General features: G+C 35.0%; 1 protein-coding gene across 1 annotated transcript in view; it reads right to left on the bottom strand.

Annotated features, from left to right (window-relative positions):
- The window catches only part of MALRD1 (MAM and LDL receptor class A domain containing 1), a 628554-nt gene that overhangs the window by 376161 nt on the left and 225745 nt on the right, over positions 1-26648 (bottom strand). Inside the window, exons 20-21 of the mRNA XM_059059255.2 lie at positions 24470-24646; positions 21669-21831 (exon numbers count right to left, since the gene is read on the bottom strand). Coding sequence (XP_058915238.1) covers positions 21669-21831; positions 24470-24646 — 340 coding nt within the window. The remainder of the gene's footprint in view (positions 1-21668; positions 21832-24469; positions 24647-26648) is intronic.

Below are 26648 nucleotides of genomic sequence, written 5' to 3'. Positions count from 1 at the left end.
AGCATCTCTCTACCAGCCTTCAAATTGTCATTTCTCATACAGGGCTGGAAGTAGGATGTTTTATAAAATATACCTTTCCTAACAAAACACATCATAAACCACAAAGTAGCAAAGGTTTAAAGAAAGCAGTGCTTTGCACTCAGGTGTTGCAAAAATAAAGATCCCAGGCGATGATGTATAAGTCATTAAAAAGTCATTTATTAAAAGAGATCTGATTTACAGTCCAAGCTATTTCAAAGAAAGTTGCCTAAGCCTCATAGGATAATCAGTTTCTAAAGTCTTAATATTACACAAATTAAGCAATTTAAAAATTGACATTTTTCCCCCTTATTTGAGAATCTCCTGGGTACTCACCCTAATTAAATTAATAAGAAAAAAATACCCTTGCATGGACAAATAAAAATATTCTTGTGTTAGGTCAACTGACCTTTAATACTTGTACAGTATTAGGGACATATTCTTCAGGCTTATCCTTTGAGTTGAGATATAGCTTGTGATTGATTATGATAATGTAGGCTGTTATAACATACCTGATGGGATATGAGCTATTCAAAGTTGTCATGAACTTGATTACTTTCATGAGTAACAGAAAATACAAACTGTTCAACAGTCCAATCCTCCTAGGGGTTTCCATAGTATTACCCTCGTGTCTGTGGTGCACCAGCCTTGCTACGTGCAACTGCTCCCTGCCCCTCCCATCAACTCCACGGTCTGACCCACCAACTGCTGGAGCTTCTTAAATAAGACAGAACACTCAGAGTTCTTATGTGGGATTTTTAGAACATAAACTAAGGAAAAAGGAACATTCCTTCTTGAATGTCAAGGCATGCTTCCCCTCCAACCTCCCACCCTGCCAACCAAGGTTTGAAACCAGCTCTGTCAGACTCCAAAATTCCACACACGCCCTCTAGACTCTGCTGGAGTATTGCAGAAGAGACAAACAAACAAAAAATTTCTATTTGACCTTATTGGTCCTTTATAATACATATCTGATCCTACCATCCTGCTAGAAATCTTCAACATACCTTTACTGACTCCAAGTGAGATCCTTGAACTAAACTGTATGTTCCTGGATTGCAAGTAAATAAGAAGCTTCGGTAGAATACACATCAATTCATTACACACACTGACAGATCAGCTGACACTTTTTTTCATAGTGAGACTTTCTTGATAATTGAAGTAGTGAATTAATTTGCATTCTGGTGCAAGTTCTTTTATATCATTATGTATTTCTAACTAACAGTCCACAGGAGGTGGGAGATAGATGGGCCCCTGGGCCAGACAGCTGGTGCTTGTCAAGTGCAGTGAAATTGAAGCTTTGTTCTCACCCAGAAACTCCAAGGACAAAGCTAGTGGCAGAAGCTGAGCTCCGCTGAAGTAGAGAGATAAGGTGCCCGCTCCTGGGGTCAAGGAAGACTTCCCTCTGCACATGCGCAGGAAGGCTTCTTGGGGGTGAAAAAGGGAGGGGGGCACCACCCCATAATATGTGTGCACATGCACCCACAGGCCTCTGTGGTGGGATCAATCTTAGCAAAATGTTGAGCACGCATGTTGGGGAGGGTCCTGGAAACATTCAGGTGTGAAAAAAAAACCGAGAAAATTGGCCAAAGGTAAACAAAGACCTGGAAGGACTGTCCCGTGTAAGTGATTTAAATCACGTCTTTACGGCACTCCTCATTCAGGATGGCCCAGTCCCCTCCAGGTGTGTATCCCTGCTTTGCTTCTGACTTACTGCTCTCCTTCTTAGAGAGGACACCATACCCTTTCTCTCTGGATGTGTATTTCTGCCTTGCTGCTCTTAAATAAACTGTTTGTGTGCTCTCCCACGTTATGCTGTGTCTCCAATAATAAACTTTGTACCGGTTTTTACAGTTTTTGCCTCCTTAAAACATTCTTGCTTTCAAATGGGGGAAAGAGCTATAGGGCCACTTTGCTTCTAGACCCTAGCCCCTGGTGGTCTAGTGGCTAGGATTCCTGGTTTTCATCCAGGCTACCCAGGTTCAATTCCTGGGCAGGAAACTAAGATCTCCCTTCAGGCCCACTCACTGCTGTCTCTCCGAGATCAGCCAGAGTGGTCTTTCATACTGAACTGGTATATAACAGGGGTCAGAGAATATTTTTCCGTAAAGGCCATATGGTAAATATTTTAGGCTTTGTGGGCCATACGGTCTTTGTGACAACTATCAGCTCTGTCTCTGTGGCATAAAAGCATCTATGGACTGCTTAAATGAATGATTATAGCTATGTTCCCAATACAACTATATTAACAAAAACAGGCATCAGACCAGAATTGGCCCACAGGCCGTAATTTGTTCACCACCATTCTATGGATAAAATTCTCAACTCATCAGGATCTGAGAAATAACTTTCTATACTAATATGCAGCTTCATCTTTCATATATTATTTTACTCAGACACCGAGATTTATACCCATCGTATGTGTTCATGCAGTTACTTAGCTACATCATGTACTTTATTTTCTCTGTCTCCCTTACACTGGTCTTTCTCCTGGGCACACATATAATCTCTACTCTTGGTCTTTCCCCTCTACTACTTTGATTTACCTTCCACAACATATCTCAAGTACACTCTCATTTCCGAGCCTTCTTAAATTCCTACACTCAAAATCCCCTGGTTCAAAATCACCCCCTCACTTAAGAATTCCATATCATTTTATACATAATTTTTAGATGCATTTTTCATATTAGATTTTAATTCACTGAATATGAAGTTATATGCTCAACTAGATCATAAGTATACCAGGGCACATATTTTAACTTATTTATTAAAGTATCTAGAACACCTTATAAAATGGCTTAAACTCAATTGGTGCTTAACAAATATTTCCTGAATATGTTGCTAAATAAGGAGATATTCCTTGCTTTTCTATAACAAAATTCTCCTTTACACATACAATTTGCATCTCAATTTTGAAAAAGGATTTACAATTTTAGCAGCTTTGGGATTTCTCTTTCCTAGTCTTATGAAACCAAAAATGAAGAAAAAGCATTTGTTGAAATTTTATATAACCACCTGTTTTACCAATTCAAATTCAATAACAAAGGTATTACAGTCAACTACTTTAATCAGGAGCATCCATGGTTCTTGTTTCAATGTTGTACGACATTCACTGGAGAATAGCTCTTTGTGAGGCAAGAAGAAACACGTTTAAAAAATAACCAACTGATAAATTTAAAACTCTAAGAAATTACACAATGTAGTTATATTTATTTATGCTCTAATTCCAAAACAGGAATTTAGAAGGCTCACTAAAGTATGTATATTCTTTGTTAAATAGATTTCAGGTCAAAGAAACACTAGCTTTTACAATGTATAAAATATGGGAATTTTTAGAATCAGTCTTTAAATTAGTATGCCTTTAAATTAGGGAGTATTAAATAATAGTTTATTATTTGATACTTGCAACAAACCTAAGAAGGTAGGATTATACATTACTATTTCATACATGAGATATCTTAAATTAAACAGTTTGCCAATGGTAATTCCCTTGGTAAATACTGAAGTCAGGACTGGAGTTAGATTCATCTCCCCACATTTTATACTCTAAACTAGTTGTCCTTTAAGGATGGTGTCTGAACCAGCAGCAACATCATCACCTGGAAACTTACTTAAAGTGCCAATTCTTGGGCCCTATCTCAGACCTACTGAATCAGGAACTCTGGGGTGGGGCTCAGCAATCTGTTTAAAAACTGTTTCAGCTTATTCTGCTGCATGCTAAATTTTGAGACCCACTGCTCAAAACCACTGACACTAATAGTTAAGAGTATTCACAATTCCAAGTTGTTAAATCAAGACGCTAATCCAAAAGGAATACATAGAAAACCAGCTATTCAAGCTTTATTATCCTTCCTAAAATAAACACTGTGGGGAAAATAACTATAAGATTAAAGAATTTTTTGACACGTGTTATTACAATACCTCATTTTCCATTACATAATGTGTAGAAAACAGCTCCTATGATCTAATAGTAGAAGGAGAAGAAGAAGAGGAAGAGGAGGAAGAAGAAGAGGAAGAGGAGGAAGAAGAAGAAGAAGAGGAGGAGGAAGGAGAAATGAGGAAGAAGGAAGAGCAGAAGAGAGGAGAAGGAGAAGAAGAAGGTGAAGGAGAACAAGGAGAAGAAGAATTAGAAGGCAAAGGAGGAGAAGGAGGAGAAAATGGTTGGGAGAATTATGGGTTGAAATTCTTAGTCAAGTGTATTTGAGAAACACAGGGCACAACTCAAGGGTTCCATTTAAACACACACACACACACACATTGATGTAAATAGTCCTTCAGGAGTTCTGCAGACAAGAACTATAGCCATTATATTCTTTATTTTTTTTTTTAAACTCATGCATCCCTAATGTATTTGAACAACACCGAAAAAAGTCTGGCACATGGTAAGTACTCAATAAGTATTTGTCAGCTGAGTAAATAAAAAATACTAATGACTTGTTTTTGAGAATCACTAAATACCTTTTTTTTTTTTTTTTTTTTTTTTTTGTGGTATGCGGGCCTCTCACTGTTGTGGCCTCTCCCATTGCGGAGCACAGGCTCCGGACGCGCAGGCCCAGCGGCCATGGCTCACGGGCTTAGTTGCTCCGCGGCATGTGGGATCTTCCCGGACCGGGGCACGAACCCGTGTCTCCTGCATCGGCAGGCGGACTCTCAACCACTGCGCCACCAGGAAAGCCCCTAAATACCTTTTAATAAAATGTTTTGACCTGGCTTTCAAAACAAGTTAGAATAATTTAAATTTTTGAGAAAATTTAAATAATTTTAAAATTTAAAAATGCCTCATAGTTATAAGAAATGACTCATATTTATGCAAGAATTTACTCACATGTAATTGTGAATGAAAACTCTATTTGCTTCAGACAAAACAGACTTCAAAGTAAAGAAAGTTATCAGGGATAAAGAAGGTATTACGTGGGAGGGAGGGTGACGCAAGAGGGAAGAGATTTGGGAACATATGTATATGTATAACTGATTCACTTTGTTGTAAAGCAGAAACTAACACACCATTGTAAAACAGTTATACTCCAATAAAGATGTTAAAAAAAAAAGGTATTACGTAATGACAAGAAGTTCAATAGTTCAAGAAGACATAACAATCCTCAACATATCTGAGCCTAACAACAGAGTGTCAAAGTGAGGCAAAACTAATAAAACTGCAAACAGAAATAAATGAATCCACTATCATTGTTAGAGACTTCAACATCCCTTTATCAAAGATGAACACACACAGCAGGCAAAAGAACAGTTAGATATCCATTTGCAAAATAATGAAGTTGGACCTTTACCTTATATCATACACAAATAGTAACTCAGACTAAATCACAACCCTAAACATAAGAGCTATAAAACTCTCAGAACAAAGCCTCGGGGAAAATCCTCATGACATTGAATTTGGCAGCTATTTCTTGGATATGACACCAAAAGAAAAAATAAATTGAACTACATCGAAATTAAAGATTTTGTGCATCAATGAACACTACTATCAACAGAGTGAAAAGTCAACACACAGAATCTTAGAAAATATTTGCAAATCATAGTCTGATAAGAGATTAATATCCAGAATATATAAAGAACTCCTACAACTCAACAACAAAAAAACAAAAAACCCAATTCAAAGTGAGCAAAAGAATTTAACAGATATGCAAATTACCAATAAGCACATAGAAAGATGGTCAACGTCACTAGCATTAGGGAGATGCAAATCAAAACCGCAATGTGATATGGCTTCACACCCATTATCTTGGCTATTGTAAAACAAAACAAAAAAATTAATGTTGTCAAGAATGTGGAGGAAGAAATGCTTGTTATATATGTAAAATTTTATGTTACATATATTTTATCATAATAAAAAATGTTTTAAAGATTTATTTTAATAGGAAGCAAATTAAAGATCTTATCACCTTTCAGGAGAGAAAAAGCATTAGCTCTATTCAAATCCAATATTTAATATCTTCCAATACTTTGCTTTATTCATCTTACCATAATTATGTAAAGAAAACATAAAGACTTTTTATCTTAAGTGTCATATATATAAATATACCCTCAAATCTTTAATTTACTCATTGGATATTACCGGTATTATCATTTTCTATAGGTTCTATGTCATGAAAAAGATTGAGAAGCCCAGCTATATTCCAGCTTCCTTTCCTATCTATTGGCTAGTTAATTTAGTTGTAGGAATATAGGAATTGAAAGTCAAAGGAGAAATGAGAGTAAGCAGAGGTATAGCACTCTGTCTCAAAAAAGTAATATCTGTAATGGAGAGATAACAACTGCTTGGAAAATCTTCCTTTGCAAAGCAGTTTGGCTTATTCCATAATCTAAAATCAGTATAAGCCTGCTAATGTCAAGGGGATAAAATCTATGTACAAGCAGTCCTCGTTAACAGGTAATAGGCTTGTCAGATGTAAATGACAATCACAAGTATGCAAATGAGACAGGTTTTCCAGTCAGATTCTGACTCCTTCAACATTACCAGGGCCTGAAAAAAAGTGAGCTGTCCTATGCTCAAAATGTAAATGATTTCTGTATTTGAATACTTTTCAAGATGATTAAAGCTATGGTGCCTTGAGATTAAACACTTCTCCCTTTGCACCATTTTTTTCTAAAACGCCACACTGTACTGCAGATTACATTAGTAATAAAGCATGAGTAAGAAGCAGCTATGATGTCTAAAACTACCTGCTCTCCTGTGTTACACACAGAAAGCTGACCCTCAGATTTGTGCATTTGTAGAGAGAGCAGATGATTTGGTTCTGGTTCTTAACCTCCTCACAATCACATTTATCAAAGGGGATTCATGTTGTGCCATTTCTTCTCTGTGAGCTGCCACCAGAGTTCAACATCAGTATTTTAACACTTGTATACGTTGTTAAGGATGAGCATGAATTATCATTCTTTGACCTTTACATTATTCTACAGCATTGCTCATCAGCAATTGCTGTTATCAGTTATTTATAGTATCACTGGTCTGTGATGGAAAGGGCAATCTAAATTGTGAATATATAAAAGATGGAGATGATGTTAGAAGCATTTGAAAATGTAAACAAACACTACCACAGTGTTTTGTGGCTGATTCTGTTTTTCTAATAATGTGAATACAGAATGTCACAACAGGAATCCATACTAAGGCAATGCTAGTAATGAAACAGAAATGGTACAAGCTATGACAGTTAAGTGCTGTTAAGAGGGAAATCTTTTTTGAATGGAACATGAATAGTGAATGGGTCTAGTCCAGGATAATTCTGGAGCAGATATTTCCACTTTATAAAAAGCCTCTTATGTCCTTTCATTTTACACCGGTCTTTGAAATACACCAATTCTATTGATTAGAACTACTGGGTGTCCATATTTATGTTTCAGAAATTTTGTTGATTAAAAACTGAATTTAATATTTAAATTAAAAAATAATTTAATAGTAAATAAAATAAAAATCATTTAATTTTTAAAATCTGTTTTCTAATTAACTCACTAAAAGCTTTCCCAGAACACTATTTCGAGTTCATAACATCCTAGCCAACAGTATAACTGTGTTTGGTTAGAAAACTTTGTATTTAACTTAAAATAGACTGAAAAGTAATCCCTGGCAGGAAATTTAGATCCCACTTCAAAGAGAATATGAGAAAATTTTATTTTAAACTTAGTGATTTCCCCAAAGAAATTCTAGGTCAAGATATTTTTCTGTGTCTTTCTTCTCTTTTACAAGAAACTGCATACATCTCATGTAAAATATATCCAAAGTTAATAAAAGTAATATATCTGTGCATATGCGTTAAGAACATAACAGATCAGGAAATAATCCACAAAAGCACTATAATTCTATCTATAGCAGCTTAGAAAAGAGAACTAATTTTATCCTCAAAATTTTATCATTGCCACCAATCTCCTCTGGCTTTGCTTTCATCTTCGCTTTATCTTTTAAGGACTCCTACATTGGTGCAAATATTAAATGTTTCAACTGTGTTGTCTTATCCTTTCATCACTCCTCTTTTCTCACAGTCACTTGGTATGAGACCAGCACTATGGTAGGTGTTATGAAACAGTCAAATTGTCAGCACCCTTTTCCTTGAGATACTTACAGTATCATGAAGGAGTTAGACAAGTAAATTAACATTGGTGGTATTCTGGAACACGTGCTGTACTACAGCTAATGCCCAAAGAAGAACTATTTGGATTTGACTGGAGAGAGGGATCAGTGAAAGTTTGCCAGAAGAACTGACTTTCAACTAAGTTTGAAAGGATGGTTAGGAGACTGTTGAATGAAAGTGCCATGGCATGACACAGAGTCACATTTAGAGAATGAATAGATTTGCTGTATGAGTGGGAGAGTGGGCTGTTGATGATGGGACCAAAATAAGGAGCCTGAGTCAGACAAGAAAACATCTTAATAATGGATGTATTAACTAACCTTACTCTGGTAGTCATTTTGCAATTTGTACATATATAGAATCATTACATTGCACAACCTAAGCTTACACAATATTATATGTCAGTTTTATCTCAATAAAGTTGGAAACAACAAAAAAATTATAATAACATGCTAAGGAGCTGAAGAACATCAACTTGGATATTTTCTAAAGAACTCAAAACCAAAATCAGGTATCTTCTTCTGTTCCCACAGAAAGGTCATAATTGGACTTCTGCCAACCCAGGCTTCCAAGTTAAAAACTAAGAGTGCTCTGTAGTAGCTCTTTGTTTTTTGTCTTGCATTTCCAATTAATCCAACTGTACTGCATTTATGTGATATATGTATTACATCAAATTATATAGCCATTCCTCTTTTTTGTCCTTCCTAATTTCACTCCTTACTCATCACTTAGAGTATTTCAACCATGGAATAGCTACCAAGCACAAAGTGACATGCTACTCCAGTAGCATGTTACCAATAACTTTAGAAAAGCAAATCCCCAAGCATATCTTTCCCTTCATTAACTGTCTGTTTTATCACTCTACTATTGCAGAATAGCCCCAACTCTGAAGACCACTATAGAATGAATCACCCAGGTTCCATTAGCTTCTAACTTCCAATTAGAATTGGCTGGTGTGAGACACTGGCAGAAGACTGTAGGGTGGAAGGAAAGAGCATTCAGGGTATTTATTCCCACAACCCCATCCCCTTCCCTCTCTGCCTCACCGTGGTTGTAGCAGGAAGACACGAAGTGAAGAGGAGGTGGGCAGTCTACTCGAAAAAGAATTCAGAGTAATGATAGTGAAGATGATCCAAGATCTCAAAAAATGAATGGAGGCTCAAACCGAGAAGATACAAGAAATGTTTAATAAAGAGATAAAAGCTTTAAATAACAAACAGAGATGAACAATATAATAACTGAAATGAAATATATACTAGAAGGAATCAATAGCAGAATAAATGAGTCAGAAGAAAGAATAAGTAAGCTGGAAGACAGATTGGTGGAAATCACTGCTGCAGAACAGAATAAAGAGAGAAGAATGTAAAGAAATGAGGTCAGTCTAAGAAACCTCTGGAACAACATTAAACTCACTGACATTCACATTATAGAGGTCCCAGAAGGACAAGAGAGAGAAAAAGGGCCTGAGAAAATATTTGAAGAGAAAATAAACTGAAAACTTCCCTAACATGGGAAAGGAAACACTCACTCAAATCCAGGAGGCGCAGAGTCCCAGGCACGATAAACCGAAGGAGGAACACATCAAGACACATATTAATCAAATTGACAAAAATTAATGACAAAGAGAAAACTAACATTTATTACTGCTCCATGATGGGTATAACTGCTACTTTTTCTTTGCTTGGTGAATTTCTGTGCAGCTCTTTAAAGCCAGCTCAAAAATTACTTCTCGTAACACCTTTTTTTTCTTTGTGTACTATCAACCCTCCTTCCTCTGCACCCAAATAACACTGTACCTTCTTTATGATCCTTGTATTGTTTTAAATTATATTTAATTTAAAAAATTTCTCTTATTTCCTAGATTTCAAAATCCTTGTATCTCCTTCTATTACTTGCATAAAGTAGTTCTCATAACTGGTATGCAAAAATATCTCTGAAATTGCATTATAATGTGTCTTCAGAAGTAACACCTCTTGGGGAATATAAATGATGTTATGAATATAGTTTACACATTTATGAAGCTGTGTATGATGTCACTACAGTCATAAAAATTTGACTAGATATACAGAGACAAATCTGAAAAAAAACAATTATGATACAGTTTTTAAAATCTAGAATCTGACCCAACCATTATCCCAGAATGTATTATTTGTACTGTTAGGCCACAAATAAAATACCTAAATATTTTTAGTTGTCTAAAGAAAACATCACGTATATATACTTGTTCTTTTAATCTTATGATTACAGAATTTTAAGAACTCTTTCTAATTATTTTATGCTGAATAGTAATAATGAAGAAAATGGAATTACTTTATAAAAATGAAAATAGTTATGTCAATAATAAATTATTCCAATTAAAACAAAGTTCACAGAACTAGTGCATTTTAGTGAGATCATTATTATTACTTACACTTCCTTAACTTAATTTTATTATTATTGTTAACTCTCACCTTGTTCTCAAAATGTACTGCTATTTACAAAAATACGTGATACGGTATAACATCATAAACTAAAAGATACACATACACAAATATATATATTTTGTTCTTATCTCATCTATACAAGAACAAAAGAAAATAAGGATTCAGACACTAAATGGAGCCACAGGTAAAACTGGATCACAAAATGCATTCTGTAAGCTTTACAGAATCACTAATATTAGATTAAAATTTTCAATCTTTCTGTGAGTCAATATGAACAGGGAAGTATAAATAGTAAAATAATGCAGAGCCTCAAGAAAATACGAAGCCAAAGTGACTGTATTAGCCTTTGGCATGCATGATTTCTTACAGTCACAGGGAACATACACACACTCTTGATGGTCTACCTTTCTCAATATGACAGAAAGTTGATAAAGGTAAAAAAATAAGCAAAGTCAGAAACTCATTTGTGGAGCCATTCATGTATGAGTACCAGGGCAAAAATAATAATCCCCGGAGGTTATGTTTTGGGTCACTGGCGTCTTTTAACAGTGTCTCCAGGTAAGTCCAATGTGCTGCCAATCTTGAGATCCAGAGCTTGACTAAACAAATGGGTCTTCAAAGTGTGGCTGCCAGACCAGCAGCACCAGCATCACCTGGGAACTTAAAATAAAAATGTAAATATTAGGGTCCACCGCAGACCTACTTAATCAGAAATTCTGGAGTGAGCCCAAGATTCCTGTGTTTTAATAAGCTCTCCAGGTGATTCTGATGCGTGCTTGAGAATCTCTGGACTAAAACAATCCCCAGCAAAGCAGAATAATATTGCCTTATGCCAACAAAATTTACATTTTGGACATTAAGAATACAAGAAGGCAAGAATGGGTTTGGGCACTGGACATTTCTTATTATTGTTTTCTCTCCAGGTTACCGTCACTAACACTTCACCTTCACTAACATCTTCCCTTCCTTTTTCTTCAGAATTATTTATAGAGTACCAGTTTTCTGTTTCTCCATCTCCTGTGTCATAAAACTGCAATCAAATCAGGTCAGAACCACCTTGAGGGGTGGGATAGGGAGGGTGGGAGGGAGACACAAGAGGGAGGGGATATGGGGATATATGTATACATATATTCACTTTGTTATACAGCAGAAACTAACACAACATTGTAAAGCAATTATATTCCAATAAAGATGTTTTAAAAAAAGTCAAGTCAGAAATCTTAAAAATGTTTGGTTTTTAAGCAGGAGATATTCCCAAGATGTGGGATAGTGTTTAAGAGCACAGATTTGAGCATCTGCGATTTGGATTCAAAGGTTCCAGCTCCCAAGCTTCCTAAATAGTGTGCACAAAGGCAAGCTGTTTAACATCTTTAAACCTTGGTTTGCTGACATGTAAAACAGGGGTAATTATACAAGCCTGCAAAGTTCACTGGGAGGACTTAATGTGGATTATGTATGAAAGGCATCCACCTAATGCCTAACACATAATAAACACTCAATTAATATTGCTTTCATTTCTAAGATGCTTCACTATATGAAAGGTCCCACTGCTCATTTGTCAGACCTCCCCGGTAGTTTTGCGTAGTCAAAGAGGACATGCTGGGGAACACAGGCCTATTAAATATCAGAATTTATAAATTTATAAACTTGGCATTTTCCCCTTTTCATTAACAGCCTCCACTTAACTGTTTAGGTATTATTCTTTGAAATAGGCAAATCAAAGGTAGGTTTTAAGTATAAATTAGATATAATTTTTAATTCGATTTAAAGTTTATTAATCATAAATAAATCACTTGAAGTTTCCAGAGAAAAATGATTTAAAGAAGATATAATTGAACTCAAAAAACATCCTTCCATTAGCCAATACATTATTGACAAATTGGTGAGCATATTGGCATTAGTACCTATGATGTATAAAACTATGCATGTTTTTAAGTAAATATATTTAAAGTATTTTTTGTAGATACTTTTAAAATAAGCACCATGGAGTCAATCTATGAAGAGATATATTCATTCATTTGGGCATGAAAAGATAATAGTTAGTCTATATTCTTATGTCATACCTCAATCTTTCATCCTTTGGTTATTTGGCCATTAATGCAGAACAAAAATAAAACAGTTTTTGTAAACTATTTTTAATAAACTACTTTTAGTCGATCTGCTCCACCTGATAACTCAGGCAAAACTACTCTTCTTAGATAGTAATGTTACAAAGAACTTGAAGAAAATTAGTGCTAAACAGCAAATTTACTGAGCTTTACTCAAACCATGAGATTGAGGAACTATGTTTTGAATTTCATTATGTCTGCAATTTCTAAAAGATAGACTTTGTAACATCAATATAAATAATTCTTCGGAGAAAGTCTGTGCCATATAGGATTACTAAATAAAAACTACCTTTGCTCATAGTTTATGGTTGAATTTAAGTATCATATAAACTCTCAGGAACAATTTATGTTCTTAATGTCAGAGATATTTGAGTGGCTACCTTAAAGTCATATCACCTTGCAAATAAATATCTTTTTCAATATGCACACACAGGCATCACATTTAAGCAAAAACCTTCACACCATAAAGAAAATGCACTGTCTTCCCTTACTTGTATCTCTGTGTCTATTGAATGAACACACAACAAATGTAGCAGGCAATAGACACAATAAAAAAATATTTTTTTTTTATTCAAAAGCTTTATGTAGACTTTGGTAACTCTTGTTCAATTTAATATCTCAAAACTTAAAATTTAAATTCAATTCAGTAAATTTCTTTTAAATAGAAATTTAAAAACTCACTTTTATGGTAATCCTTTGTGATTGAAAACATTAAACTAAGTTAATAATGTTTACAATGAAGTTCAAAATGTCAAATTGAAAGTAGAACTAAATCAATCAGGTGCAGGTGAAGAAATGTTTCCTTTAGAATAAAATTACCCAAGAAGTTTAAATACAGATTACAGAAAGAGGTGAATTTAGCTAAATAGGAAGCCGCTTTATAAACTCAAAAGAAGCATCTTCAAAGCACTTTACTTATTGCTTGTATTTAGGAAAAGGGAAAATACTAAGATGACTGGATTCTAATGAGACTTACAACCTAGTGGAAAAAGGAAAATAAACCCAGATGGATATATGCAGAAAACTCAATTGATGGAATTAATGTTAAATATTTGAAAAGTAATAATAGCCATGAAGAATATTACTGAAATAAATTATAACTGTAAACAGAAAAACGTTCTCTCATTCCATCTCAACCACTTGTATCCTCCACTTGCAAATACAGTTTTCTTAACAAATATTTTGAAGTTTAAATGATACTGTTTCCTTCCTGGCATCTTGATCACAGCAAAATATGCTCTCCACTATCACCATCAACTTCTGGTCAAGGTTCTCATTTGACTTAATTTTGATATCAATACTCAGTGCCCTTAAACCTTAATATAATGACGTTGCTTTGGGGATTTATAATGTTATTTTCTAGACATATTCTGCACATAATACTTTTTCACACTGCTTTCCACTGCCATCAAAGATATGATGCCAACATCAGAAGCAAGTCACTGTTACTTTCCCTAGAGTGATAACTTGTTTGCATTTTTTCCTTTATTTTTGTGAATTTTTCTATTCCCTTTTAGAGAACCATCCTCTTCCCCTTATGCTTGATAGTAATTCATAGTGTATTGGGGGTGGAATGTGTTACAACATAGCAGAAAATTCTTCTCTGGTACCCTCAAGAGGCAATCACTCAGCATCAGTGATAAGCAAAATGGCATTACCTCTGCCCTCCTGAGCTTGTGGTCCAGGAAAGACATACAAGGTCCTTACTTTATAGAAATACTGTTTCTCTCTAGTTCATGTCAATAAAACCCCTTCACACAGTTGGGAGACATAACTATGTACATCCTAAGAATTTTAAGATGTCAAAAATATGATAAACAGTAACAAAAGGCCAATAAAAAATCGGGGGAAATCTCTACAACATTCGTAACAGATTAAAAAATCACTTCACTGCTTTAAAAGATCTTATAAATCAATAAGAAAAAAACGAGCACTACAAACTGAAAACCAAGGAAAGAGCACAAACAGGAAACACACACAAAGAAATAAACTAAGACAAGGTACAAAGAAAAAAAAGAGGTTACCCTTTCTTTGTATTAAAGAAATGAAAAAATACAATTAGCTGCTACTTTAACCTATTAAATTTGAAAATACAAAAAAAAAAAAAAAAATTAAACATTCAAGTGTTTGGCAAGCATCCAGAAAAACAGACACCATCACGCACTGCTTTCAAAAGTGGTACATTTTGCAAAGTAACACAAAATTATAAATCGAATGTTTTAACATATAAATAACAATAAATATAAAAATTCTACTCTGTACTCTCAGGATATAATCTACAATGTGAGTAAAGCTGCACAGTGTTCAGTGCAGGTTGATTAAATCTGAGTATAATCAAAAGCAACTCAGAAATCAAATAGTGAGGAATTAAATTAGTGAATTATGGTGCATCCTGTTAATGGAAAACTATTGCTCCATTTTAAAAAGTATTGGTAAATAATTGCTTATAGATTGTAAATAAATTTAAAAGCCTATTAAAAAATGTGATTGATAGAACCTAGTTTTTGCTAAATATATATGTATATATGCACAGTGCTTTTATCATAGTGGCGAAATTATAGTTGTTAACATTACTTCCCTTTCTTATCTATATTTAAATATTTTCCCACAGTAAAAATGTATTTCTCCTTTTGTGGAAAAAAAGTATTTTTGAAACAATAAAAAGTCAAATTCTTAGAATAATCAGTAAATGGTCTTTACCCATAGTATTATTTTAGCTCATTTATATTAGCCACTAAAATTCAAAGTTGGAGAGTCTTTTCAGGTATTATTAAATACAGAGACACAACCAAGATAGACCCACAGACCTGAGTGTCCACAGTGGGCCTCTCTTTCTGCTGGGCATTACACATCTATTCATGTGTATGCTAGTTTCATGTCTGATTAAGCTTACTATTCTCACAGACCAGATGCTCAGGAAATACATGCCTAATTTAAGAATGAATTCTGGGCCTAGTCAAGGCTACTTCTCCAGACCATAAGGATCTTTGAGTATTTGATGTATCTGCATATACAAATGTCATTAGATCATATTGATGTTGGTTCATATGTGATATATATATATATATATATACACATACATAGATTGTTCATATGTGATATATGTATAAATGGTTCATATGTGACACAGTATGTTCATATTTTCAAGTCCTTGTCTTAATATAAGAATTAAATCTAGTTTATCTTTACTTAGTTGAGAAAACATATTTTTTCCTCCACATTTTGTATAACTATAACAATTTTGGGCAGGAGTTGGAATGCAAATAAATTTACTTCATCTTAATGTGGTTAAAGGGACAGCACATTCAAAAATTATATAATGAAAATTAATTTGGGATGCAGGGGACACGGGTTCGTGCCCCGGTCCGGGAAGATCCCACATGCCGTGGAGTGGCTGGGCCCGTGAGCCACAGGAGAGGCCACAGCAGTGAGAGGCCTGCGTACCGCAAAAAAAAAAAAAAAGAATTTGTAATTTCTGAATGCAATTGTAACCATGATATAAAAGTTGTTATTTTATTATTAAACAGTGATCTTTGGTAACATAACATAAATCATACACTGTATTATGAATATATTCTTAAAACCTTACCACGTACAGCAAATATATATTACCTAACCTCCGTATATATATTATTTTAGGTACGGTTTCCAAGTATTTTGAGCATAGATTTCTCTTAAATTCCATGTTTTCAAGTCACTGTAGTTATTTTTTTTTAATTATTATCAAGCTAAAACACACTGAAATAAAATTAAAGTGATTTAAAACAAATTATTGATATGTATGCAAAAATAAAGAATAGGTGCTTAACTCAAGGTCAATCTAAAATAAAAGCAATTTTTCTTGTGTTTTAGAGGTGCAATTATGCTTTATATTCAGTCCTGTGAAAACACTGCCAGAAATGCTATTTCCCACCAGTATTAAAACACTTAAGAGAAAATTACTACGGTTCATTTTTATTTTGCCTGTTTGCATTTTTATTTTAGCAAAACTGTTTCTAAAGCCTGGTATTTAACCATTACTCTGGATTTATAAAACTGGATCTTTTAGAAATTATACTGGGAGAGTGTTAAGGCATCTAAATTGGCCTATAAAAAACTGGCTTACCAGAGAAGGCTCCAAGAAAGCAGTATTTCTGGCATTTAATGTCTGAGACTAAAGCTTTGAAAATTGTTACTGTTGCAGAGCAGAAAACATTAAAATATTTTCAGTTTTACTGAAGCTTTATCCACATTTATATCTAGCACTTAGATACATTATGATATGCACAGTTATGTCACAGAGACAACTTGCATTATTTATGTGGCTTTTAGTTTATAATGATGTCAACCCTGTACAAATGCATAATGGAGACAGGAATGTAGGTGCATCTGCAGCAGTGGGGACTATAACTCATTTCCACCTGAAAGACAATGATCAGTGTTGTGAAATAAAAAGAAAAATCTAAGAAAAAGTACTTCCACTTCATAAACAAGCAGCACAAAATTGTGTTCTATCTAGTCTGCATTTTGAATGAGATGGTTCATATTCAGATAGTTTCTCAGCAATCTGCAAGCAAACCTAAAAATGCAAAATATCTAAAATTATCTGTTTTTTCCAGATGATAATAAAATTGGTAAGCTTGGTTTTGATCCAAAAAAAAGATCATTTTTTAGAGGTAGAGAAGAGAACACATAGGCAAAAAGATTTGAGAGAAATGGCTGGGTGTTTTACAATGAAAGAGGCAGCATAGAGGGTGTCTTGAGTTACATATCTTTTATTTATTTATTTTTAATGTATTTATTTTATTTCTTTGTTTTTGGCTGTGTTGGGTCTTCATTGCTGCGCGCAGGCTTTCTCTAGTTGCGGCAAGCGGGGGGGGCTACTCTTCTTTTGAGGTGCACAGACTTCTCATTGAGGTGGCTTCTCTTATTGTGGAGCACGGGCTCTAGGCACGTGGGCTTCAGCAGTTGTGGCACGTGGGCTCAGTAGTTGTGGCTCACAGGCTCTAGAGAGCAGGCTCAGTAGTTGTGGCGCACGGGCCTAGTTGCTCCGCCCCATGTGGGATCTTCCCAGAACAGGGCTTGAATCTGTGTCCCCTGCACTGGCAGGCGGGTTCTCAACCACTGCGCCACCAGGGAAGCCCACATGCCTTTTAGATTAACACAGGGTAGAGTTTTCTCACAAATGATTTCTCAATTATATGTTACTTTATAACACACAAATTTTATTTTTAAGTAAAATCATCTTAGAATATTTTTTGTTTCTTGGTTTTTCCTGAAATATTTTGTACTATTTTTTTTAAATTAGTCACTGGATTTAGAGGAAAATGAGTCTGCTCTGATCAAAATTGGAATTAGTGGATACGAAAGCCACCCTCTGTCTTTTAGCAATACCCTCCCCACTTTCTGCCATGGAGGGCCCCTAAGAATGAGGTTCTAGAACCACCTAGGAGTTACACTAAAAACACAGAGCCCCAGCTCTTTTCCCAAGATTCTGATTCAAGTATCAGAATCTGCTTTAAAATGTATTACATATTTAAATATTAATAAACACACAGACATTTTCGGAGGTACCTGATCCACGCTTTGAGAAACTTCTCTAAAGCTTCTGTGAGCACAGTTAGAAACTACAGACCCAGAATATGCATACGTACTCTACTAGGTATACTTCCATATGAACAATAAATAGGAAGAGCTTCATCTTGCTTGAGGGAATGATTTAAAACTCCTAAGAGGTCTTAATATTAAACCTTATTTAACCAATAGATGGGCATTTACTGCAGTCAAATAAAATGGATTTGAGGGCCAAGGGCTCAAAATGTTGCTCTCCTTGGCTTCCAGCTGTGTAAAGGAAATTGGGTGAAAAAAGCTTTTCCTATGAATAAAAAATGATCATAAAATTTATGGTATTTAGCTACAGGCCAATATACCAATTTGTGCACTAATGTAAAACTGCCTTGGCTTATTGAACTGATTATGGAGGTCAGAGTACAGGATTCTGAGATCTTATGAAATTACAAACTGCGAGGAATCATTACACAACACTTCCAAATCTTCAATGTTCTAAACATATTTAAATTTGAATTAGCTACAAAGCTCAGATGCTAGGTAGCGATAAGCAAATAAAAAAATTTTTAAACAATTCTCAGCTGAGTAAGACTAATGTTTTTGCCAAGTTTCCTAGTAGTTCCTGGAGCATGAATGGATATAAACTCGTTTTTCTTCTGTGGCGTGTGTACGTGTGTTGTTGTTGTTGTTTAACTAGATTAGGGTGCTTTTCCCAAAATACCAGGAAAAGAATTTTTCTATTAAATATTCCCTCTCACTGCATAAGTTAGAGGAAACAGAAATTTCATCCAACTCCAATCTGAAAAGAACATGCAAATTGCAACTGATGATATTTACATTGAAGGGATTTTACTTTATTTTTTCTCTGGTTGTAGTTGAGAACAATATTTGTTTCTAAATAAATATTTAAATTCTAATCCTAGGAAAAAATATCATGCCAGGGGCTTCCCTGGTGGCGCAGTGGTTGCGAGTCCGCCTGCCGATGCAGGGGACACGGGTTCATGCCCCGGTCCGGGAAGATTCCACATGCCCTGGAGCGGCTGGGCCCGTGAGCCGTGGCCGCTGGGCCTGCGCGTCCGGAGCCTGTGCTCCGCAACGGGAGAGGCCACGACAGTGAGAGGCCCGCGTATCGCAAAAAAAAAAAAAAAATCATGCCAGGTGCCCTTAGTTGGTCCCCCGTGTTAAGACCATGGCCACACAGAAGAAGCCGTAGAAGAAGAAGAAGAGATGACTATTTCTAATTCATGTACAAATGCTGAATGCACCAGCTGTATGGAATGGTGTTACTCTCCCACAAACAAACAAGTAAAAAATAAAGATGCAACCCTTAATTTAGACCCAGAGTGCAATTTAGATCCTCAGGTACAAAGAATAGTCCATTAAAGTGTGAACACAAAACAGTAGATTGTGACTTGGACTATGACTTTACTTATTTTTCATCATGGAAATGAAATGGTAAAAGCTAAGACCTTACTGAAGACTCATCTGCACAGTGAAAATTTCCCTACATATCCCTCCCCCACCATGACTCTTCTCGATGTTTTATTGCTTCATTAGGTGTATGAAGTAAGAGAATATTTTGAAATATAGTAATGTGATTTTTTTTCTCTTTTGCACTTGCTTATGAGTGCTCCTTACCAACCCAAGCCAGAAGAAATCTTTACCTTAGGGTGAAGTGGAATCATAGAAAGTAAAGAGAAAGAAAGAACTGGTGTAGAGCTTTTTGATTTTCAAAACTGGTCTTGAAGACTGTTTCAGACACAGTAGTCTAAAAAACCTGGTTTTAAATCTCTAGAGCCAGATACCTGAGAGAGAAAAGCATTTTCTAAATGGAAAAGCTCCCCTTTAAATATAAAAAAAAAAAACACATAATTTGGACAAACTGATCTTGCAGTTCTACTATAAGCCATAGAGTAGAATAAATGATTTATAAGAACTATTTCACAAAGTAAAAAATGTCAGGCCTTCTTTGGCTGAAGAAAGAACCTAGAGAGAAGGGGAGAGGAAAACTAGAGAAGATAGAAGCTTAGGAACTGCCCCCTTCTCCAGGATTTTGTCACATAGAGCACATCCATTAAACATTATCTGATTATTAAGTATTCCTATTTAAAATATATTTAATTTTGTGCCTTGTAGCCTTTAATTATAAAGCATAAATATATTGATCCTAATCAACTAACTCACTCAACAAATAATTACTGGGACTTAATACATAATAAGCCTTAGAAAGAATGCAATAAATGGGAATCACAGTCCTTGAAATTCCTCAAGGAATTTGTCTATTGGAGGCAGGGGGTGAGGGTCAGAGACAAGTTAAAAGCCTATTATATTCCTTTGCTTATATGCTGCCATATTTCTGTTTATACTTTTACCACCTAGAAGTGAGATTCTAGTACTGCCTTTTTCTTTACAGAAATATAGTTTATTAATGAAGTATGGCTTATTTGCATGAGCCACAGAAACTTTCTGAAATTACCCTGTGCTTTTTTATGTCAGAAGCAGCCCAAGGACATTTTGTATCCTGAAATTTCAAAAATTACTTGCCAACTGTCAAATGTGATCAAAACAAAGCAGGATGAATATCTACTACTCTATATACTTTGGGCATCCTGGCTGCAGACGTTTAAATAAAAGGATGGCAAAACTGGAACCATTTTAATAGAACAAAAAGAACAAAAGCGAGCTCAGAAAACCAGGGTAAAAAAGTCAGCTCAGGGACAGAAAAATCATTGTACACTTAAGATACCATGGTCCCCTTGAGTGCAAGCTCAAGTTGGCCAGGGCAATGACGGACTGGATAGTGGACATACCTTTAGTTTTCTCTGAAGCAGCAGCCTAGGAACTGGGGCTCATGAAGCTTTAACTGAGGAGAAGTGTGAAGGCATAAAGGTTTGGAAAAGATTCTCTGTAATATAAATGGGGATTCTTTTGTTGTCTTCAGTAACATTTCCTTGAAATCAATAAAAGGAAAGAGGAAGAATGGGATCTTGTAGGAAGTAAGCACTCAATATATTTGTGGACTACAAAACAGGGGAAAGGTATGAGTTATTAAACCTCAAAAGAAAAGACCAAAATAAATGATGATAAAGAGCAAAGGCTGGAAGAAAAGGGAAAGGGGCAAGGTGTTGGAGGAGGAGCTGAAAAAGGAAGAAAAGGAGAAAAGAAATGTGGAGGGGAAGGAATGAATAGATAATTCTAAAACAACATATTAACAGTGCTTTTCGATGAGTGGTGATATTACAAATAATTTTTCTTTACTCATGATTTTCTCTGGTTTCTATGGCTTTTATAAGAGCATTTACTATTTTTTAATTACGTTTTTTTTTAAATTTTGTAAGAAAGGGTACACTTAGCCCACTGATGCTCTCACTTAAACCCTCATCTTTACAAGAGCAGTAACTTAGGGTAAGGTGGTGTGGCAGGAATTTGGGAACTGCTTAATAAATAGTCACCAACAGACATGTTCCAAATGCGTGGTCACTTACGTTGTATGATCCACCGACGGCCTGTGATTTTCCTCCCCATGATGAATACTGGTTCCATTCCCAAGTCCCCACCTGAATGTGTTTGAATCTTGAATTAATTTTTCTGAGATTGGCTGGTACCATTTACACAGGCTTCCTTTTTCAAAGCTGCAAACTTCCATAGCTTGAATAGGATCGGACAGAGATAAGATGAGCTAATCACAATAAATGTATTAATAAATGGCGATTTCCATCTGCATCAGCACTTTCTTACTCTTGGGGTTTCTTTAAATTATAATCTAACTTTTAAGCATAACTGAAATAATTAGGCAAATTGCTTACATAATCACTAGAAGAGTTTTAAAGAAATCTAGGTGTATTATATTCAAATATCTATATTAACTGAAATGTGGAAATAAATGCACATGCTGAAGATTCTGCTTTCATAAAGAAGTGAGATTTTAATTTGCTCTGAAAGCAGCAATTTAAGAATTGCCACTCTGTTCTGACACAACACTTACATTGCTTATATGACCTCCAAGTTCTGATAAGTTTGTTCTTTTTTCACAGTATTATCGCAAAGCTAAATCCCAAATTCCAAATTACTTAAATTCAAAGCTATAAGATTTACAACAGCTTTTATATTGAACCTCGTTCCTTGAAAGTTTTCAATATTCTTGTAATGACTGTATTCTAATATCAAACAAAATTAAAAGTCCAGTGATTTTTTAAATACATAAGTTGTGTGTGAAAACAAATGCTCTCTTTTTCTCTCCTCCTCCTCTCTCTGATGTATTCATGTGTCTGTCTGTCTTAAATCCTCTACTTCTTGAATAAAAGAAATGATTCAATTCAATGAGGTCTTGTGTATACAATGGAAAGCCTGGTGTGTACTCCAGGTTTTAAATGGCATACACGGTGACAGCATAGGCTACCACTACTATCAGTTAGAAACTTGGGTTCACGATTTAACATAAAATTTGAGAAGGAAAACTCCATGTGATTTTAATCATGACATTCAGGTGTGTTATTTAATCTCTGATACTAATATTGATCATATAATTATATTTATTTTGTGAAGAGATTTAGAATTCAATAGAATCCTGTTCATCATATTAAAAAAGATTTTAAAAACTGTAGATTATTTTTCAATACATCTTTATTGTTATTTTTATTAATTATGTGAAAATATAACTGCTGAGTGGAGGATTTAAAGTTTTTTTTTTTTTAACATCTTTATCGGAGTATAATTGCTTTACAATGGTGTGTTAGTTTCTGCCGTATAACAAAGTGAACCAGTCATACATATACATAAAAAATTGTAGATTTTTTTAAAATTAGAGGACATAGAGTTTCAGGCAAGCTAAGATCTGCTGTACAACATTGTACCTACAGTCAATAATATTGTATTGAACACTTAAAAATTTATTAAGAGGGTAGATCTTGTATTCTTATCACAATGAAAAAAATTACAAAATATGACTGTAGATGACAAGCAGATTTATCACAATAGTTCACTTTACAAAGAGATGGCGAAGGCAAGACACAATTTGTTCAGAACTAAATGGTAATAATTCATGTTTAATCAAAATAAATAAATATCCCCATGATTTTAATAATTTAATAGTAGACATTCATTCAGGACATTTACAGAACTTACCAGAACTTCCCATCCTATCATAAATGGCATTACTAAAATTTCAAAGTTGAACTAAGAAGAAATTCAGTATTTACTAAAGATGCTCACTAGGTGTAATTAATTAAATTTTGTGTAAACTTTTACAAAGAAGACTTATGTGTGATCAGAAGAGGATTTTAGTGTCTTCCCATTAGGGAGTCTGAATACCACAGCATCGTCTGTTATATTATCTTACATCTGATGCACAGTACATCTTCCTGACCAACTTGAGTTAATTACTGTCCTATCTTATTCACAGAGTGAATTAGCTTTGATTTTATGAGGTTTTTTGGTCTGGATTAGTTTATTGTGTATTTGTATTTTTTAAGTTTTAGAATTCCTTGACGAGGCTGACATAAGACAAATTAGAATTTCACTATACACTGTATTATCTGTATGTTCTAAACCATCAGTATTATCAAGACACTTGAGCAATATTATGGTAAATTCACATACAACTTAATAAAGAGCAAGAAAGGGGAAAAAATTCACAAGTGTTTATTCCTTCTGATCCTGTGTTTTGCCCATTCAGACACAGATTAATTTTTCTCCTCTCAGTTTGTATCTTTGACTGAGAAGTTCACTTCTAAATGAAATAATTTGCCTTGATCCATTTAGGAGAAACCATAGATTGGCAAGTATCAATAAATGAAAACCATCTTTCAACAGTACCTAGCCGTTGAAGTCCCACATGTATTAGGATTGGTTTTCTTATTAACTCTGCACATTTGACAAAGTATTCATTTTATGTGTGCATTTTGACAATGGCAAAATTTGAACAGATTCATCTAATTTGAGGGGATTATGCTTCTTCCCTAAACATTTCTATTTAGTGATTGAGACAGACAAAAAGGGGGATGAATAAAAATGATAAATGATAGCTCTGGAATCAAGCTAAGTCCATGAAAACAAGTATTTTGAATTTAAATATTAATTTAAAGACACCTCTTGTTGGACATGATACAAGAATGTATGCTGATTCTTCTATCATTTTCTATACAAATAGTCTTTACATTAAGAAACTGCTTTAAGCCAGGTTGAAATTTTCTAACTAGGACATTATGCCACACTACTTGAGATAACACTAGTATTTTCTTATCAGTTTTATGGCTATATTTAATGCAAAATTTAGGAATTCACGTACCGCAGGATGATTCATCTGATCTGTCGGGGCAGTCATATCTAAAATCACATTTCTGGATATTTTCAATGCATTGACCATCAGACCTGCAAACAAATTCATTGTCGGTACAGTTGTGTGGAGGTAAGGTTACTGGAACTGAAGTTTCCGGTGGAGTTGGAAGGTTCACTGGCAAATTACCTTGAAATAATAGACAAGTATCATTTTGCAGATTTTTCCATTTCTTTAAAGATTTCACACAATAAACTTTATTAAGTATGCTTCACACTCAACATTATAAAGAATATTTGATAGTATTTGCTAATCTGCTGAACTTCTTTATGTAAGTATATAAGTTGGGGTTCATGGCTTTAGTAATGGCAAATAACTTTAGATATCTTTGATTATAAAAATAAGTGAAGGTGCAGATGGAAATTATTAAAAAGCTCTTCAGAGCTCACTGAATAAATGGGAGGCTCAAGAATGGGCTGGGAAGATCAGCAGGAACCAAGTGAATCCCAGGTGCTGGCGTTAGGAACCAGAGTCAAGGTCAGGTTAAACCTTCTAGTCCACTAGGTGAATAAACTTTGTTCTTGCACTGCTACAATGAACTTAACGTCTCCTCTTTGTTTCAGATATCCCCACATAGTTGGGATTCAAGGTTGCAAGATAGACCCAAACCAAAAGTATTTACCCAGAAATATTTAAATAAGCTATAATTTCTGATATTACAGAGTTTAGAAGAAATTTATAGAAGTTGATTAATGTAGACAGTAAGCTATCCAATAAGCACTTATTAATAACATCTTTGTGTCATATACATGGTAGATATAGTGGATTTAAAAGCCAAACATGCTGTCGCTGCCATAAAAGAGTTTACAGACTAGTGGATAAGGCAGTCAGGAAATTCTTTCATTACAGTTCCATGGGATAAGTTTAGGATAGAGATTTTACCATGATAGAGGCAAGAATGACACCTATCCCTTAACTCCTGTATTCACATCCACAGACCGTGGTGTATGGTGGGTACACTATCACTGTGAAGTGAGTGAATAGATATACAGATGGATGGAAGGATGAAGGAGGGATGGAAGGATGGATGGATGACAGAGTGAAGGCACAGATGCACAAAGGTTAAGATTGTACAGTATATTAAGAGAACACAGGAAAAGTCTGTATCAGATGGGGAAGACTTCCTCGCATGGTGATGTTTAAACTAAGTTTTTAGTTTGGGTTTTTTAAAAACTTTTTATTTTATATCGGAGTATAGTTGATTAACAATGTTATACTAGTTTCAGGTGTAAAGCAAAGTGATGCAGTTATACATATACACTTTTTAGTTTTAAAGGATGATTTGTTGCTGGGTAGAAAAAGAAGGGTACAAGGTCTTTTGAGGCCAGGGGGAAAGACTCAGGTGAAGACAGAGGAATATATTTTCCTGTTGTTTTCTGGAATACTGTGAGAGTTTGACAAGACTATCTTGGGATATGGTAAGAATGCATCTGATGGAGTCATTAGATACGGGACTAGACAGGAGAGGGTTATCAGGTCACAAAGAGCTAAGTGGGACCAACTAGGATTTTGAAGTAAATATAAAAAGCTGTGGAGAAACACCAAGATATAAAATTTCCACTTCAAGAAATACTTATCAGGCATTGGCGTGGTGAATGATTTGCTGGTGGCTCTGACATGGGGAAGAGAGAACAGCTGAGCTTTTACTTTAATTCCAGGCAACTAATGAACCAAAGCAGAGATGTTTTGCAGGGGACAGCAAAGACCTGAGCAATATTGCACATCCAGTGTCTAGAGGACTGGGGATTTGGGTGCTTTGGGGAATTTGAGGAGAGTCCAATAAATAGTACTTTATTTCTTAGCTCAGGTTTTGAAGCAATTAAGAACTAAGACTGAAGTGTAGGGCAGCTAGTAGATCAAAATATCAACCTTTTTACGGATGAAGTTGATACTGGAAAAAAAAATAGCCTATATCTGTAGGCAGGTAATCTTTCAGAGTGTGAAACTCAGACATAAACAGACTAAGTTACAACCTGTGCTGGAAATTTCTATACGGAAGCTGACCATTGTGAACTACAGCAAGGAGGAGCTGAGCCCATCTCATGCTTCCTTCAGCTAACTCTCTCCAAAAAAAGAGGAAACTAAGAGACCAGGTATGCATGCGCAGGCTCTCCTTGCAAATTCAACAATC

The sequence above is a fragment of the Kogia breviceps genome, chromosome 3 (assembly GCF_026419965.1).
Source record: "Kogia breviceps isolate mKogBre1 chromosome 3, mKogBre1 haplotype 1, whole genome shotgun sequence".
NCBI lineage: Eukaryota > Metazoa > Chordata > Mammalia > Artiodactyla > Physeteridae > Kogia > Kogia breviceps.
The sequence above is the reverse complement of the archived record's forward strand: the minus strand, read 5'-3'. Positions and strand labels throughout refer to the sequence as shown.